At 40.8% G+C, this 18,898-nt stretch overlaps 1 protein-coding gene across 5 annotated transcripts in view; it reads left to right on the forward strand.

Annotated features, from left to right (window-relative positions):
* Positions 1-14,243, forward strand: part of SLCO1C1 (solute carrier organic anion transporter family member 1C1) — a 54,282-nt gene extending 40,039 nt beyond the window's left edge. For 3 of the 5 annotated variants that reach the window (XM_070049452.1, XM_051850838.2, XM_002712730.5), the window contains 5 exons: positions 2,056-2,221; positions 5,889-6,073; positions 6,674-6,738; positions 11,609-11,726; positions 13,195-14,243. In XM_070049452.1, the coding sequence (XP_069905553.1) occupies positions 2,056-2,221; positions 5,889-6,073; positions 6,674-6,738; positions 11,609-11,726; positions 13,195-13,417 (757 nt within the window). In that variant the 3' untranslated portion in view covers positions 13,418-14,243. The remainder of the gene's footprint in view (positions 1-2,055; positions 2,222-5,888; positions 6,074-6,673; positions 6,739-11,608; positions 11,727-13,194) is intronic. The other 2 variants (XM_070049453.1, XM_070049454.1) reach the window with 2 other exon arrangements.
* The last annotated feature ends 4,655 nt before the right edge of the window (positions 14,244-18,898 follow it).

An 18,898-nucleotide genomic window follows, 5' to 3' on the forward strand; every position in this document is an offset into this window, starting at 1 on the left:
ATTTTAGAGGTCTTCTATTTCTACTTTCAAGGTGACAAAACCATAGCTGTTCTGCCAGATGGCACATTTTGTCAATTAAGAAATTATAGTGGACCGGCGTCGTGGCTCACTTGTTTAATCCTCCGCCGGTGGCGCCAGTATCCCATATGGGCACCAGGTTCTAGTCCTGGTTGCTCCTCTTCCAGTCCAGCTCTCTGCTGTGGCCTGGGAAGGCAATGGAGGATGGCCCTAGTGCTTGGGCGCCTGCACCCGCGTGGAAGACCAGGAGGGGGCGCCTGGCTCCTGGCTTTGGATCAGCGCAGTACGCCGGCCTTAGCGGCCATTTGGGGGTGGTGAACCAATGGAAGGAAGACCTTTCTCTCTGTCTCTCTCACTGTCTAACTCTATCTGTCAAATTAAAAAAAATTATAGTTAGAATCATTATAGAAAATACCTCTCACAGGCAGGGGCCAAAATGACTGTTTCTGCAAAAATTAAGTAGCATTTTTCTTTAATTTATTGATTTGTTTGATGTCCTACTGTTGTGCCAGGAATTATTCTTGGTACTAGAGATTTGGGAGTGAATAAAAGAGTTCTTGCCCTCTACTGGGTATGCATGCCAGTGTGCTTTTGTTTGTGTTACGTCCCTCAAATGTCTTTGGGAAAACAATAAGAGTGGATAACAACCAAATAAATTAATTCAAAATGGGAACAGAAAGAGTGAATTATGAAGGGCTTTCAGTGGATGTAATATCTGAAGCATATAAAAGCAGCATACCCTTGTGTACTTTTTCAAAAGATTAGAGGGGCATGAATAATGGCGAAGGATCACAGTAGAAGAATGGGGGCTGGTGTTGTAGTGCAGTGTGTTAAGCTGCTTTCTCTGACACCAGCATCCCATATGAGCCCCAGTTCTGTTCCTGGCTGCTCCACTTCAGATTCAGCTCTCTGCTAATGTATCTGGGAAGGCATCCAAAGATGACCCACGTAATTGGGCCCCTGCCACCGTATGGGAGACACAGATGGAGTTTCAGAATCCTGACTTTGACCTGGCCCAGGTCATTGTAGCCATTTGGGGAGGGAACCAGAGGATGGAATGTGCTTGCACACACATGCTCGATCGCTTGCTCTCTCTTTCTCTCTAACTCTTTCAAGTAAATAAGTAGTCTTAAAAAAGAAAAGAAGGATTAGGCAATTCATGTGAGAGAAAGAAGTAAAGGAGGGGGAATTCTAGCAAAAAATGATAATACAGAATGAAAGAAAACAAAAAAATGGAGCAAAAACAATCAAAATTATATAAAATAACTGTCTAAACAAAATCAACTGCTTGAGTGCCCCATATTTTTAAATACCTTTCATACTCCCAAAGCTAGTGTTTAGTAGGTGTCCAATAACTTTTGTGAATAAATGAGTTAATAGGTCATTGACATAGCATGTAGAATCAAGAAAGGATGGTGTAAGATATGGAAGAGCTGTCTACAGTGGGAGGATATGTGGGAGAAGTGATGGATGCTCTGGGTTGTTTTTATAGGTAAGACATATACAAGTAGGATATGTTCATGTTTGTAGGGGCTACTTCCTGGCTATTTTTTTCTGCCACATTGTTTGCAATATACACTCTACTTATGCTGAGACCACAATTCTGAAAGAAATTCATACACACATACACGCACACACACACACACACACACACTCATCATCTGCAAGCCGTTTGGACTAATGTCAGCAATTGCTATGAAAATTCACTTGATTTCTCTACCTTGTTGTGTATGTTCACACAGCGTTGCTTAGGATTATTTTAGAAAATCATATTAACAGTAGACTGTTTTTAGTAAAATCCCTGAGCTAAGAACTGGACATGGTGTAAATTTGTAAACTTTTTAAGATAACTTTCAAGAGAACGTTGGTTAATAGTGTATCACTGTAATGGTCTGAAGCTGTCATTTCTGAAGATAGTTGTGTTCCTAAAAGGCGTGCTTTTTACGGTATAATATCACACAAGAACATTGACTTTTGAAAATATTGGGGTGCCACCTACTAAGAGGTAATATTGTATACTGTCATATTTCTTTTCAGAACCAAACCTGTCTCTTATCATGAACGAGCTCTCTTTTCAGATTGCAACACAAGATGCAAATGTTCAGAGACAAAATGGGAACCCATGTGTGGTGAGAATGGAATCACATATGCATCACCTTGTCTTGCTGGCTGCCAAACCTCCAACAGGACTGGAAATAATATCGTAAGAAAGCTCCTCTGAACTGTGTGACCAAGGGATAGTGACAATGTAAAAACTATGCAACTCCATGGGGACTCAGCTCTGTCACCCACTTGTAGGAGCCCTGGCTCTTACCTTTCCCTTCTCATTTTGTGACAAGGAAACAGGAAAGCTATAACCATTTATTAATGCAACTAGAGTTGTTGAAAAGAATTAGGTAAGAATTAGAGTCATGAAGCAGGGTGCAGCTGCTTTTGTAACTTTGTTTCTATTTCTCTCATTTTGCTTATAAGGAGTATTAGCCTGGATAAGAAAGTCCCAGGCAGAAGATCATAACCTAAGATCTGCCTTGGGGGCAGGGGGCTAGCACTGTGGCATAGCAGGTAAAGCCGCTGCCTGCTGTGCCGGCATCCCATATGGGTACCAGTTCATGTTCTGACTGCTCCACTTCCAATCCAGCTCTGTGCTATAGCCTGGGAAAGCAGTAGAAGCTGTCCCAAGCCCTTGGACCCCTGTACCAACATGGGAGACATGGAGGAAGCTTCTGGCTTGCAGCCATTTGGGGAGTGAACTATCAGATGGAAGACTTCGCGAGCGCTTGCGTTCTCTCTCTCTCTCTCTCTCTCTCTCTGCGCCTCTACCTCCCTGTAACTCTGACTTTCAAATAAATAAATAAATATTAAAAATCTGCCTTGGGATCCATGTCCTGAGGAGGTTTTAGGGACAGGACAATTAGAGGATGGTATTAGAAATTCTAAACACAGAGGTCTGTACACCTCTGATTATGAGGAGGTTGCTGGTTCGGAGACAGCTCTGCTGGGGTAATCAAGCCAATTGGTTGGATAATATGAGTAGGTGGGCTGGAATCAAGGGGTGGGAAATGTGGTTGGAAATACAGGAAGGAAGTTGTATTAGTTGGTCCTGGCTGATATAAATAGTATGCCATGTACTGGGTGGTTTGCAGATGACTCTCTTGTGTATTTACATGGCAGACAGCAGAGATGGGGAGAGAGCTCTCATGATTTTATATATACTTATATATCTATAAATGGAACTAACCCCATTCATGAGGGCTACATCGTCATGGCCTGATTAGTTCCCAGAGGCACTACCTCCAAATACCTTTCATTTGGTATTTGGGTTTTAACATACACTTTTGGTACAAGCATTTGGTGTACAACTGAAGGCAATTCAGAATGACATGATATACTCCAAATCACTAACAGATTCATCTTCCTAATGACACCCTTGCATTCCTATCCCAGACATAGACTCAGGCTTGCTGTGTCATACTGCTTTTTGTTTACAGCTGGTAAAATTTGTTTTTGTCCGAGGTACTGTAAGGATGAAAATTAGGACACACACATGTTTACATAAGCTTAATAATTAAATATGAGGGCTTAGGCAAACATATCAGCAGTTAGAGAGTAACGTTGGTTGGTTTCATCTGTTTATAATTATTTTGATGTCTTAGAGCAGAAAGGATTGGTCTTCATCATTAGCAAGAAAGATTACCTGTTCATCTGGAAGCTTCATTTTTCCCATCCCCCTTTTTCTTCCTCTCCTCTCCTCTCCTCTCCTCTCCTCTCCTCTCCTCTCCTCTCCTCTCCTCTCCTCTCCTCTCCTCTCCTCTCTTCTCCTCTCCTCTATTTTTCCTTTACATTGCTATTCTTTTTCCTAACAACTGTGACCATTGTTCTTTTTCTAATATTTTATTTATTTATGTGTTGATTTTAAAGGCAGAGTAACGTAGACAGAAAAGGAGGGAGGGAGGGGGGAGAGGGGGATCTTCTATTTGCTGGTTCACTCCTCAAATTCGAGCAACAGCCAGGGCTGTGCCAGGCCAAATCCTGGAGACAGTAACTCCATCTGGAACTCCCATGTGAGTGGCCAGAACTCAGGTACTTGAGCCATGACCTGCTGTCTTCCGGGGTATGCATTAGCAGAAAGTAGGACTGGAAATAATCAAGACTCAATCCTAGACACTATGACACAGGATGTGGGTATAACTAGTAGTGGCTTAAACCACTGCCCAACAATGCCACTACAGTTTCTCTTAACTAGAGCAACCATTTGTTAGAGACATTATGTAAACAGGGACTAATGTGCTTTAAAAGCAAAATTACATTTAAAACCCATGATTCTCAAGTAATGGTATCTTTTCTATTTTACAAATGCAAGAACTAAGACACTGAGATACACAGGACTTGCCTATAACACACACACACACGCACACGCTGTGCACACACTATCAAAGATCAAGATTCAAAATTTCTGATATGCTTTTAAAAGTCTATATTGCTGGCCGGCACCGTGGCTCACTTGGCTAACCTTCTGCCTGCGGCACCGGCACCCCGGGTTCTAGTCCTGGTTGGGGTGCTGGTTCTGTCCTGGTTGCTCCTCTTCCAGTCCAGCTCTCTGCTGTGGCTCGGGAAGGCAGTGGAGGATGGCCCATGTGCTTGGGTCCCTGCACCCACATGGGAGACCAGGAGGAAGCACCTGGCTCCTAGCTTCAGATCGGCGCAACTCTGGCCATGGCAGCCATTAGGGGAGTGAACCAACAGAAGGAAGACCTTTCTCTCTGTCTCTTTCTCACTGTCTATAACTCTCTCTGTCTCTCTCTCTTACTGTCTAACTCTGCCTGGCAAAAAATTAAAAAAAAATAGTCTATATTGCTATTCTCCCTAGAAAATGAAAAGCCAGATTTGTTTATTCTCTAAAAATTAACAAACTCTTCTGTGATGAAAATAACAACTCACTATATGATCTGTATACATTCACAAATGAAATTCACAGAAATAAACTAAGGAATTATAAAAGTTGTCTTTTGTCAAGATTTAGCTGAGTTTTATGCATCATGATTTTTTCCTAGATGCCCATGTATTTAACAAATTTTTGTTTATTGCCTAAAATGAGGGCCTGTATTTTGCACTCTGAGTATAAAATGATGACAAAGCAAAAAGTGTATGTCTTTGTGGAGATTACCTCCTAATATGGAAATACAATTTTTAAATGAGTGGACAGTTTTGTGACATTCTGATAGGTAAGAATAAGCATAGTGGAAACAATGACTTAGGACAAACAGGTGGACATATGGGGTGTTCTTTTAACTGAGTGGTCATAGGAAGTCTAGTGAAATCTCAGTATAAAATCTGAAGGGAAGGTGCCAGCCATGCAGCTGTCAAAGAGAAGAGAAAGCAGCAGGGTCATGTTCCACAGACACACTTGCCATGTTTGATGGGACTGTTGAGGATGAGATAATGATGCAATCTGATCATCGTTTTGGGACACTTTGGTTGCTGTGTGAAAAACAAGCTATTGCTGAATAAGAGTAGAAACAAGACGAGCTTGAAAAGATCATTGCGATAAGCAAGGGTAGAAATAATGATGATGTAGGCTTGGAAGCTGAGGTGAAGGAGAGAAGGTGGTATGGCTGGGTTTGCTAGGACCTGGTGGGATATTATTCTGTAGGATTAGTAGTTTGTAGACCTACCTTCTGCTGTCTGGATAAGGAAATACTGTATCTCTATAGATTTCACTATGTCCAATGTACTCTGATACAGGACAATCAAATAATATTTCCCCATTCTTTTTCTCATGCATGAACATTATACCATACAGTTTTAAATATTTATCTTTAATCTTATTTAAATGTCACCTTAATATTAGTGTTTTTTCTGTTGTACTACAGATATTTTATAACTGCACCTGTGTGGAAATTGCAACCTCTAAATCAGGAGATTCCTCCGGCGTGGTGGGGAGATGTCAGAAAGACAATGGATGTCCCAGAATGTTTCTGTATTTTCTTGTGATTTCAGTGATTACATCTTACACTTTATCACTAGGTGGCATACCTGGATACATATTACTTCTGAGGTAAGTACTCATTTTTCTGACCTCAATTTTAATATAAGACAGAATATATTCATCTAGAACACTGATTCAAAACCCTTTTCTGTGCAGTCATTAGATTCTTCATGGCCTTTTCAGATAACTTGTTTTATATATATATATCCCATTTTCATTTTTATGCAGAAGTATAGCTAGACATTTTCCTAGTGAAAAATGTTTGTAAAACATTGCTCTAGAGAACAATATACTGCCTACATCACTGTAGTCATTTAATAAATAAAATATGCTACTTTGATGCTGGTGATCATACTGACTAGTTTGGATAAAATGAGTTTGAGATGAAATATGATTTCACCAGATCATCTTATACCACTATGTTGTGCATTTAGTATTTTTTATGTATAGATTATTTCTTCTACAGCTATTAACTATAAACTCACTGAAGCAGTGCATATAATGGGATTTTTTTTTTCACATTATGCCTTCCTTTGATAGCCCACCAGTGGTTTTTTTGCAAATGCCTCCTGAGTTCTAACATAATTTCATGTGTGTTAATAGATTATCACTAAGATTTCCAGTTACCATAATGGATTTTTTGTAATAGTACTTCTGCTGTTTTTTTAGGTGCATTAAGCCACAACTTAAGTCTTTTGCCCTGGGTATCTACACCTTAGCTGTAAGAGTTCTTGGTAAGTATGATCTATTCTGTGATTTTTGGTAGCTATCAGAAGTGTATTTGGGAGATTTTCTGAATGTCTTACAGAATTACCATATACAACTAAATGATGAAAGTAAAGTCCCTAATTTCTTTATTTTCTTCCTTTCCTTATTTTGTCTCTCTTTTCCTTGTCTCTTCCATTCCTTTGGTCCAGATATATTTATTGAATGCCTGTGCTCTGTTGTGAGGCCAGTCTCAATTTTTGCTTAACAATCTTTTCCAGTACCAGCCTATTTTCAGAACATTCGTTGCTCTAATGGGAAAGCCCTCAAAGAAGAAACCATAATTCATCAGTAAGAAAGGCTGAAGCTTCAGTGTATATTTTTTTTCAATTATTAAAATGGAAAGAATCCTTTGAGTTAATCTCAATGCCCAAACATAGGATATATCATTAAGTAGAAAAATAACATCATTCAAAGAATAAAACTAAATGCATTTAAGGATGTAATTCTTTCAATCATAATTGAAATGTTTATTCTGACTACCAAGTTTTTCAATATGCATTGATTAAAACCTGTAGTAAGGGGTTGGCACTATGGCATAGTAGGTTAAGCCTTTTCCGGTGCTGCCAGCACCCCATGTGGGCACCATTTCGAATCCTGGCTGCTCCTCTTCTGATCCAGCTCTTTGCTAATGGCCTGGAAAAGCAGTAGAAGATGGCCCAAGTGCTTTAGCTCCTGTACCCTCATGAGAGACCTGAAAGAAGATCCTGGCCATCGCAGCCATTTGGGGAGTGAACCAGTGAATGGAAGACCATTCTTTCTGTCTCTCATTCTCTCTATAACTCTGCCTTTCAAGTGAATAAACAAATTTTTAAAAAATAAAAAAAAACTGTAGAAAACAGTGAGACAGGTGAAGTTTCTGTCCTTAACTAGTTTGTTGTCTAAACAATAAAATTCAATAATTGTACAAGTTCTCCTATAATTTGACAGAATTACCTAGGAAGAAAAACAAGTAAGAGCTTTAGAACTTTGAAATTAAGTTAAATTTACATAGTTTTTGATATACAATGGCTACATTTGAAGATACCATTTAATCTTAATAAAACTAGACAGTAAACAAAGAAAGGTGTGTGCCAACATGGCTTGTGGGGAGCAACTGGGAGCAACTCAGACTAGACTAAGTTACTGGAATTAAGACTTATTCTATGCATCTGCTCTCCCACAATATGGCGCTGAGAAGGGAGAAACAGCTTCTACACAGCTGCCTCCAGTTCAACCAATAAACTGTAGGACTTGCTCCTGATTGGAGGAGAGCAGCGTACTCGGCGTGTGGGTAGCAGAGTTGGGATTGGTGGAAGAGGACTATAAAGGAGGAGAGAGACAACATGCACCAGGAACATCTATCTGAAGGAACACCTGTGCAGCCCCCGAGAGAGCCGGCCGGCGGTGTGCCGCTCCCCCGCGGAAGTGGGGAAGGTGGCAGGGGGAACTGCCCTTCCACAGAGGTGGAAGGGTTGGTAGCCAACCCGGGAAGAACCAGCAGCAAACCCGGGGAGGGCCGAGCAGACAAAAGAACAGCGCAGGGTCCTGTGTCATTCCTCCACGAAGACGGGGAGCGACATAATGGTGCCGTGACTCAGATAGGAAGCCTAGGCAGGGTTTAGTGTCGTTCCTCCATGAAGAGGGGGAGCGACAATGGCTGTCTGATTCTGCAATATAAAAACAAAGGTTACCTATCAAAGTATCAGATTATTGAGTTAGAAGAATATTCATCACTAGAATTGGGTTCTAAATCTACTTTTATTTTGGAATATAGATACAACCTACAAATTAAAATTGATTCCAACTAGAAGAAATTATTTATAAAGTTGATTTCATAAAAAGTAGCATTTGAAAATGGTTAGAATATCACAATCAAAGTCAAAAAACAAATCGTAAACTGAGAAAAGTCTTATGATTTATATATGACAAGTGACTAATACCCTGTTATAAAAAACTCAATTTTGAGAATAGACGATCAAGCAAACAATAAACAAATATAAAAATAAATATAAATGTCTCTTTATATATGAAAAGATACTCTCATAAGAGTCAAACTGCACAGATATTATTTTTCAGACAGTTAAATTACAAAACTTGTTTGCAATGTTTGAGAAAATAGATATGCTTACACCTTGATATTGCGAAAATGATGCTCTTTCTGAAGAGTGTTGTTTAGCAATAACTATCAAAATTATACATGGAGTTTCCTTTAGGCCTAGCATCCCCAGCTCTAGAACAGATACCAAAAATTTGCTAGTAAAAATATGAAATAAATTTCATCCTTACGGACTAGTATATTCACTATAAAATGCTTTATGATATAAAAAATCTTAGTCTATAAGTTCAACAGTGTGAGATTGGTTGAATAAGCTGTAATAAGCTCTAATGCAGCTATACGGATGAATCAGGCAAAAAATCTCTAGCTCATGTTACCAAGTGATTTCTGGGATATAAGTTTAGGATAAAAGAAGCAAAATGTGGAATAATGTTTCTTTTGTGATGATTTTGATATAAATGTGGAAAGTTGGGAATGCTATTCACATGTGCAAAGGAATTTGCTTTTATCTTAAACAGAAACAATAGAAGCATAAACTTAAAACTAATTTTCCCAAAATGGTGCCTACAAAAGAAGAGGGAAAAGAGGACAGAAATGAACTGAGATCTTCTCTTTTCCAAAACAAAAATTTATGTACTTACTTATTTGAAAAGCAGGGAGAGACTTGGGTTAAAGGAAGACAGAGGGCATTCCCATCTACTGGTTCACTCCCCAAGAGCCCATAATGCCCAGTGCTGGATCTGGGCATCAGCCAGGAACCAGGAACTCAGTCCAGGCCTCCAGAGTGCATGGCAGGAACCAAATCACGCGCGAGAGAGGAAGAGAGTAAGCTCTGGAAGTGAGATTTTCTAGCTGTAACTTGTCATGTAATTGGTGATTTAAAATGAGGTGCAGTTGGTGACTTGCTTACTTATTTGAAAGGTAAAGACACAGAGAGACAGAGACAGAGAGATTTCCTGTCCACTTATTGTTTCCCAAATTCCCTCAACATCCAGACTGGGCCAGGCTGAAGTCAAGATGCTGTAACTCATTCTGAGTCTCCCACATGGGTGTCAGGGACCCATCCCACCATGCCTTCCACCAACTGGTTCACTTCCTAAATGGCCACAACAGCCAGGCTAAAGCCAGGATATTTCCTTCCACATATGCGTAGATCAAGGACCAGAGACATACATTGCATTTGGGTGATACACCTTCAAAAGGTTCATTACAAAATGGAATCAAAAGAAGAATTTATTTTGGTATAAAATTTTTTTTTGAAATCCATCCATAGGTTTTCCATAAAATGCATTTTCCACGAACTTTGTGAAAACCTTTGTTTCTCTTATATCTCTTAATGTATTGGCTTCACATTCCTCCCTCCATTTTTTCCTGCCCTGTATAGCTTTCAATCAAGTAGGAAAGTCAGTAAAACATGCCATTAGGGAAGAGTTTGTAATGGCTTTAAGCTAGTGTAGAAGCAGTGGCAGTAGGAGTGGGGAAAAGATTCTGTGCTTAACATATACTCAGTAGAATTAAAATGATTCTGGGATGGTTTAAATGTGATGATCAGATAGAGGAGAGTGAGGAATATATTGATGAAGAGACGGTTCTGGGTTGAGTCCATATCTTAGCTATTGTGAATTGAACTGCAACCCAGATGTCCATCAACAGATAACTGGATGAAGAAATTATCATACACACACACACACACACACTTTGGAATACTACACAGTGGTAAAAAAAAAAATCTTGTAGTTTGCAACAAATTGGATGCAACTGGAAACCATTATACTTAGTGAAATAAGCAAGTCCCAAAAAAGACAAATACCATATGTTCTCCCTGATCTAACTAATAGAATATCTAAAAGGTAATCTATAGAAGGGAAATTGACATTTTGAGATGCAATGATTTTGAACAGCCCTTGTCTCTACTGTTGAGGAATAGTGTTTTTTTTTTTATAGCATTTTTTTAATTCTTTACTTATTGTATGGTTAATCTTATGAGTATAAAGTTAGCATAGGCCAGTGCTGTGGCTCACTAGGCTAATCCTCTGCCTGCGGTGCTGGCACACCGGGTTCTAGTCCCGGTCAGGGCGCCAGATTCTGTCCCGGTTGCCCCTCTTCCAGGCCAGCTCTCTGCTGTGGCCCTAGAGTGCAGTGGAGGATGGCCCAAGTGCTTGGGCCCTGCACCCCATGGGAGACCAGGATAAGTACCTGGCTCCTGCCATCGGGTCAGCGCAGTGCACCAGCCGCAGCGTGCCGGCCGCGGCAGCCATTGGAGAGTGAACCAACGGCAAAGGAAGACCTTTCTCTCTGTCTCTCTCTCTCACTGTCCACTATGCCTGTCAAAAAAAAAAAAATATAATGAAGTTAGATCTTTGTAGAGAATAAGAATGGGAATAGGAGAGGGAGGAAGGAGGAGGGTGGGAGAGTGGGAGGGAGCATAGGAAAGGAAGAATCACTGTGTTACTAAATGTGCATCTGTGAAATGCATGACGTTTATATACCTTAAATAAAACGTTTCTAGGTTAGAGAGTCAGTCAGTCAGTCAGTCCTGGGGAGAAAGAAGTTGAACTGAAGCTGAGCTTGAAGTATCTGGGAAAGTCGCTTCTTGAGGTCAGCGATTGGCAGTTACTGAATAGGTTTGGGGATTATAAGAAATGACGGGGCTAGAAGAAAGGTTTTGGAGATTTCAGCGTGTTGGAGATGACCTTTCAGCTCCTGAACAGTAATTGTTGACCTAAAGGTAATAGGGCACATAGCCATTCCTAACCAAAAAAATGTGCAGATGCTTTGGTAGCAATTTGTTTTTCTCACAGCAGGAATCCCAGCTCCAGTATACTTTGGAGTTTTGATTGACACTTCCTGCCTCAAATGGGGATTTAAAAGATGTGGAAGTAGAGGATCCTGCAGATTATATGATTCAAATTCTTTCAGGTACCATCTTAAATGCTTCCCCACAGTTCACTGCCACATTATCCTGGTTTATGCAGTAAATGCCATGGACAGTGCTAATTCATCTTGAAGTTTCACTGTTTGCAAAGTAAAAAATAGTCAAATCAAAAAGTATGATGTACTTTGAAGAAAAATTGTTATTTTATTGTCTAGATTTTAGACTCTACTCCCATTTCTAACCGTGATTAATCATTTAAAAAGAAAGATGACAGACTCCTGAATAAAGTAGAATGTTGAAAGTTTGTGCACTCATGGTAATTCACTGTAACTCAGAAGCATTTAAATTTGGGTCACATTTTGGGTTTAATTCTGTTCTTTTTCAAACTGAGCCAGACTGTACCATTTACGTCAGATATAATCCCCCTGGGCAAGAGTTGGATTTGGCTCTAAATCTGTCCAGCTTTTATTGCCAAACTGATGTTCAATTATTCCAGTACTTGAAATGCATAAAAGTAAAATGTTTCCTCTGTGTGGCTGAGTGTGTATAGAGTAGGGAGCATGGCTTTTCCACAGCATATCATTGAGTTCAGTTCATCAAATGCTAAGTCCTGCAAGCAGTACTTCAATGGCTTAAAAGCAGGAAGGACTTTTTTAAAAAAAACTTAAAAGCTGAGCATTTTCTAGGGAAATAAACTTGGTGCTAAACCACCTTAGTTGGATGTGAATTGGGTAGACCATCTGAAACAAGCTGGTTGTTTGATTTAATAGGCTTTGATGTTATGTGTGAAATTTATTTTGCTCTTTGAAAGGGATCTGATCTGTGAGTATAATTTGGGCTTTACTCACATTTGCTATGGCTGTGTTCCCTTTAATGTAGTGACAATGAGACTCAATCAGAAACCCAGAGTGTGTTTATAAGATGACCAGAATGAGACATTCAACCTGCTCTTTCATACCGTACTTCTGATGAAGTGTAGAACTAAAAGCTTCCTATGAAAGGAATTGATTTAATCCTCTGTTTTATTGTAAATCATTCCACTTTACTGAAAGTCCCGATTTTCCTTAGCATTGCTTCATGCAATTTTTCCATAGACATGAATTCAAGAAATGTCTGAGAATACGATAACCACACAATTTATTGTTCAAATCTAGACACTTTTGAGATTGAAAGGAGATAGTAGTAAAATGACAGACAACAGTAGCATAAACTGAGACTGTTCTGGGCAAAGAGGGATAGAGTTACTTGTTCAAAGGAAATAATTTACAAAGAGGGCAGAAGTTCTTCTGTAATTACTAGGATCTGAAAATTATTGTAGTACTAAGAAATTGCTTTGTATTAACTGTCTTCAATAGCTATCAGTCTTTATAGAGAGCCCCTCAAGAGTTACCATTCTAGTCTACATTTGCATTCTCAGGGAAATTCTCAGAATGGAATTGTTACCTGCCTTCAACACTTTATTTTAAGTTGGGTAGTTTACATAATTATGACTGGTATTCTCTCTTCTTCTAGACACATATACCTGGGAGTAACCCTAATACTGGGTACAGTGTCCATTTTCCTAAGCTTTGCAGTGCTTTTCATTTTAAAGAAAAAAGATGTTTCAAAGCACAGAAGTTTCATAGCCAAGAGAGAAAGAACAATGGTGTCTACAAGATTCAGGAAGGAAAATTCTATTCCAAGTGACCATCTGCTTCAGCCCAACTGCTGGCCAGGCAAGGAAACGCAACTCTAGGAAAATGATTGCCGGAAGCCATATTTCCTAACTTGTTGAAGTTTTGCAATGTATTTTGATGAAAATGGTTTTAAAATGTGTAATATCTTTTTTCTTTCAAAAATGTCTATATGATTCTGACTTGAGATCTTAGATAATACACTTGAAAGTAATATAACTAAGTAGAACAAGATGTGGATGATAGAACTAATTTTAAGCCTTTTAAATTTATATACAAATTTCTTATATTATTTACTTACCCTGCTTTACTTTGCCTTGTGCCAGTTGATGTATTTGCTGTATTCCTCTTAGAACAACTGCCTCTATTGGATGCTGTTATGTATAAAGCAATTTACAACTGAGTTATTTGTCTATAGTAAGAGAAAATGTTTGAAAGATTAATTAACATCTCAAGTTCCATTGAGTTCAACCTTAATGACGATGTTAGACTTGAGTTAGAATCCGTAGATGGAGATTTCATTTTAAGCTCCTCATTTCTTTTGAAATACAATAATTAATATAGATAAATGTAGTGGCAGGTGCTATTGGGAGTTGAATTGTTTTTCTATTCATTTATATGTGCTATTTGTATGACACCTTTAGGGATAGGGAACCTTTTTTCTTCTAGTGATCATTTGGATATTTATAAGCTCATTTGAAGACCACATAAAGTTATCAGCTTAAAAAATTAGCCTACTATATATTTATTGAACTTTGAGTCCTGCCTGTGGTTGTCTTGGCAAGGCCAGACCAAATGATTTTGTGGCCTTATACGGCTTGTGGATTGGACATTCCCTACCTTTGCATGTGAACATGGTTGTAAGTTAATAAAATGAATGGTAACCTGTTTTATTGTCCTGCTATGAATTCAGTGGATTAAAAAATATTAACTAAATACCACCCATATTATACTGTATGTAAGTAGCTCACTGCTTAGTTGTATATGTTCATAAAATGTGTTTGAAAGTTAAATTTCTGGAGTGTCACGTGTGGCCCATCCCCGGGTGGAAGGGAGTTCCTTACAGGTGGAGGGATGCTGGGGCGGGAACCAGGAAAGGGGAGGGAATGGTCCTGGCAAAAAGTCTTTTCCTTTTCCGTAATTACAGAGAACCAGGATTTTTTTTATTATAATTATAATTATAATTATTATTATTATTATTGAGAAGAAGAAACCTAGCACTGGCAGAGGGAACCTTCTCTGCTTTTACCTTTCAGGTTTGACTGCTGGCACTGGCTGTGATACTTAGAATTTTGAGGTTCAGGGAATTCAGAGAATTTGGTAGCACAGTGTATTGGGAGAAAGGGAAATTTTGGGTTGACATGTTCCTGAAAGCGGGTGGGTGGGTTTGACTGCGAACATTTTGGGCTCTTGCAGTGATGGTGGGAAGGAGAGATTCTTTCCATGGCTGCACTTCAAGTAATAATTGTCTCCCCTGAAAAGAAAGATTATAATAAAGAATAATTTGGAATGATGCCGCAAGGTTAAATTAGAAAAATGGTGAATTTCCGAGTGACCATTTCTACAGAGGTGTAGCTCTTTCAATGTCTTTTTGTCCTGTGATGATCTGCTCCCACCTCCTGCACTGCAATATCAGTTTAATGAACACTTTGTGAATCGTTAAGTACATACGCACGCATATCAAACTGTGCTCTGAGGATAAAGCAAGTTCTAATTGTGGAAAAAGGATTCAATATTTCTGTTTTCTGAAGAGTTATTTTGTATTTTGTTTTCTATTAAAATGTATTTAGTTTCAAAGAAAAAAAAAGAAAGTTAAATTTCTGATAGTCTACAATAAATCTAGGTGTTATAACAGGAAAGAAGAGTGATGGGTGGGGTAATGGTAAGACTGAGTATGGTGCGCTTTGGTACTCCTCCTGCCACTCCTCACAGGGTCCAGGGACTTCTGGACGCGGAGCTGCCCCTGCCACACAGTGCCAGATGGTTGTTTCTCTGCAGCTGAGGAAGTCAAGGCCAGCATTTCCGCTTCCTCAGCTTCCTGGTGCTCCTGCGACAAGGATGAGTGGGTTCAGCACCTGCCATCTTTAATCTGCAGCTCTCTTATGTGATACCTTTCTTTTCCTCCACCATAGCAGACCTCAGACAGAATCCACCCTAAGGAGGCATCACCTTCAGCTACTGCCACCTCACAATCCAATCTGTCAGCAGTCCGTAAGTCCTGTAAAATCCAGAGGTAACTGAGTGGAAGGAAAACTGGATTAGGAAAGGAGAACTGAAGGATTCCAGTGGGAATGAGGCTGTAGAGTCTCTCCAGTGCACAGAAAGAACCCTCACTTATCAAGGAGATGCTCAGGGTCAGAATGAGAACCCATAACTCTATTGCATACTAGTCTGCTCGAAAAACTATCTTCATCTTTTTAGCATTCTTAGTATCAGAATATCCATTTAACAGATGATGAAACTGAGGCTAAAAGAGGTTAAAAATGGCTTACCCTTGAAGGCGCCCAACTGGGATTGAACTCAGATATAAATCTAAAACTATCTTTGCCACTAATCAGCCTGACCCAATAATGTAATACTAAATAAACTGGTTCTTTTATCTGTAATTTCTCTACAATCCAGTATTCTGTTAAATCAGTTTGTTCTGACTGTTGTCTTCATCTGTAAATTTCAACAGCCTGCAGATAATCAATTGTTCGAAACAATTCTAAAGGATCTCCCTTGATCATCTGGATTAAGTTAAATAACATATTTGGATTTAACTCTTAAAACTACAGTGTATCAAACTATAAATCATCCACCTTATAATAAAAGAATACACTAAATAGGGATGGGTTTTCTGTCACTGGGACACCCACATCCCGTATCAGAGTGTCTGGTCTGAGGCCCAGCTTCTGCAGTTCCGATCCGGCTTCCTGCTGTTGCACATCCTGGGAAGCAGCAGACAATGACTCAAATGCTAGGATCACTGCCACCCATACTGGGTTCCCAGATGGGAGTTCCAGGATCGGCATTGGCCTGGCCCAGCTGCGCTGTTGTATCTATTTTTGTCTGAACCAGCAAATGGAAGATTTCCTCTTGTTCTCTTTCTCTCATGCTAAGTAAGTTCTTTGTAACAGTGGATGGTACTAATCCCAGCACTTGAACCATCATTTCCTGCCTCTCAGGATGTGAATCAGAAGGAAGCTGGATCAGAAGTGGAGCAGCAGGAATTCAAAGCAGGTACTCCAGTATGAGATGTGGGACCCCAAGTAGTGGCTCACTGCTCTGCAAAACATTGCCCACCCCATTTCACACACTTTTTTATTAGAATGTTTTGACTTATGGATTGAAATACTCTACTTTTAGCAGTTAATCTCAGGCAGCACTTTAGATCATGGAGACTTGGAATTAAAGCACAATTCTTAGTAGCCTTTCAAACAAACAGAACACATAATAGAACATTCCCGCAAAGGAGAATATTTGGGATGTTTCCTGAGACATACATCCTAAAAGGAGACCAGCTCAAAAATGTAGTAGCTTTACTTATACAGTGTTGATATCAAATAATACAAATTGTTTTCAGTCTTTTAATTTGTTTTTGTTTTGTTTTGTTTTTTGTTTTTTGACAGGCAGAGTTAGACAGTGAGAGAGAGAGAGAGAGAGAGAAAGATCTTCATTCCGTTGGTTCACCCCCAAAATGGCCACTACAGCCAGTGCGCTGCGCCGATCCGAAGCCAGGAGCCAGGTGCTTCTCCTGGTCTCCCATACTGGTGCAGGGACCAAGCACTTGGACCATCCTCCACTGCACTCCCAGGCCAGCAGAGAGCTGGACGGGAACAGGGGCAATCGGGACAGAACCGTCGTCCCAACTGGGACTGGAACCCGGAGGTACTGGCGCCACAGGCAGAGGATTAGCCTAGTGAGCTGTGGCGCTGGCCTCAGTCTTCTAATTTCATTTTATATATCTGTCCTGAAAATATGAGTGGAGAAAATGAAGTTTGAAAATAGAGATAGAAGCCGGCACCGCGGCTCACTAGGCTAATCCTCCGCCTTGCGGTGCCGGCACACTGGGTTCTAGTCCCGGTCGGGGCGCCAGATTCTGTCCCGGTTGCCCCCCTTCCAGGCCAGCTCTCTGCTGTGGCCAGGGAGTGCAGTGGAGGATGGCCCAAGTACTTGGGCCCTGCACCCCATGGGAGACCAGGATAAGTACCTGGCTCCTGCCATCGGATCAGCGCGGTGCGCCGGCCGCAGTGCACTGGCCGTGGCGGCCATCGGAGGGTGAACCAACGGCAAAGGAAGACCTTTCTCTCTGTCTCTCTCTCTCACTGTCCACTCTGCCTGTCAAAAAAAAAAAAAAAATAGAGATAGAGAAATGTGATTTAAATGTATATCTCTCATTTTATTTGAATTGGTGATACTCAATTATTTCATAATAACTAGGTTTCAAAAAAAATTTTTTGAGCCCGCGCCTTGGCTCACTTGGCTAATCCTCTGCCTGTGGCGCCGGCATCCTGGGTTCTAGTCCTGGTCGGGGCGCCGGGTCCTGTCCTGGTTGCTTCTCTTCCAGACCAGCTCTCTGCTGAGGCCCGGGAGGGAAGTGGAGGATGGCCCAAGTGCTTGGGCCCTGCACCCACATGGGAGACCAGGAGGAAGCACCTGGCTCCTAGCTTTGGATTGGCGCAGCGCCGGCCGTAGCAGCCATTTGGGGGGTGAACCAACGGAAGGAAGACCTTTCTCTCTCTCTCTCTCTCTCTCTCTCTCTCTCTCTGACTGCCTGTCAAAAAACAAAAACTTTTTGAATTTATTCAAAAGGCAGAGAGACAGAGGAAAAGACAGAAAGTGACAGAGAGATATACACTGGGCCAATATGAAGCCAGGAAGCTGAAACTCAAACCAGGTCTCCCATGAGAGGGGCAAGGGTCCAGTCACTTCAGCCAATATCCAGTGCCTCCCAGGAGGAGCCAGGATTTGAACCAGACTCTTACATGGGATGCCTGTGTCCCAACTGGCATCTTAACTGCTGCAACACAGCACCCCTGGAGCTGATGCTGTGGCACAGTAGGTTAAGCTGCTGGCATTGCGTGTTAGAGTGCCAGTTTGAGTCTCAGCTGCTCTGCTTCTGATCAGAGTCCCTGCTAATGTGCCTGGGGAAGCAGAAGAAGATAGCCAAGTGTTTTCAGGTGTTTTGGCCCCTGCTGCCCACATAAGAGACCTAGCTGGGTATTACCATATGGGGATTGTACCAGCACATGAAGATTCATTTTCTCTCTCCCTCCCTCCCTTTCTCCCTCCCTCCCTCCCTCGCTTCTTCCCTCCTTCCCTCCTTCCCATCCTCCTTCCCTGCCTCCCTATATCTCTTTCACTGTGTCTTTCAAATAAATAAATAAATCTTTTTTTTTTTAATTTTTTTTTTTTTGACAGGCAGAGTGGACAGTGAGAGAGAGAGACAGAAGAAAGGTCTTCCTTTGCCATTGGTTCACCCTCCAATGGCCGCCGCGGCCTGCGCGCTGCGGCCGGCGCACCGCGCTGATCCGATGGCAGGAGCCAGGAGCCAGGTGCTT

Source organism: Oryctolagus cuniculus, chromosome 9, assembly GCF_964237555.1.
Source record: "Oryctolagus cuniculus chromosome 9, mOryCun1.1, whole genome shotgun sequence".
Classification (NCBI taxonomy): domain Eukaryota; kingdom Metazoa; phylum Chordata; class Mammalia; order Lagomorpha; family Leporidae; genus Oryctolagus; species Oryctolagus cuniculus.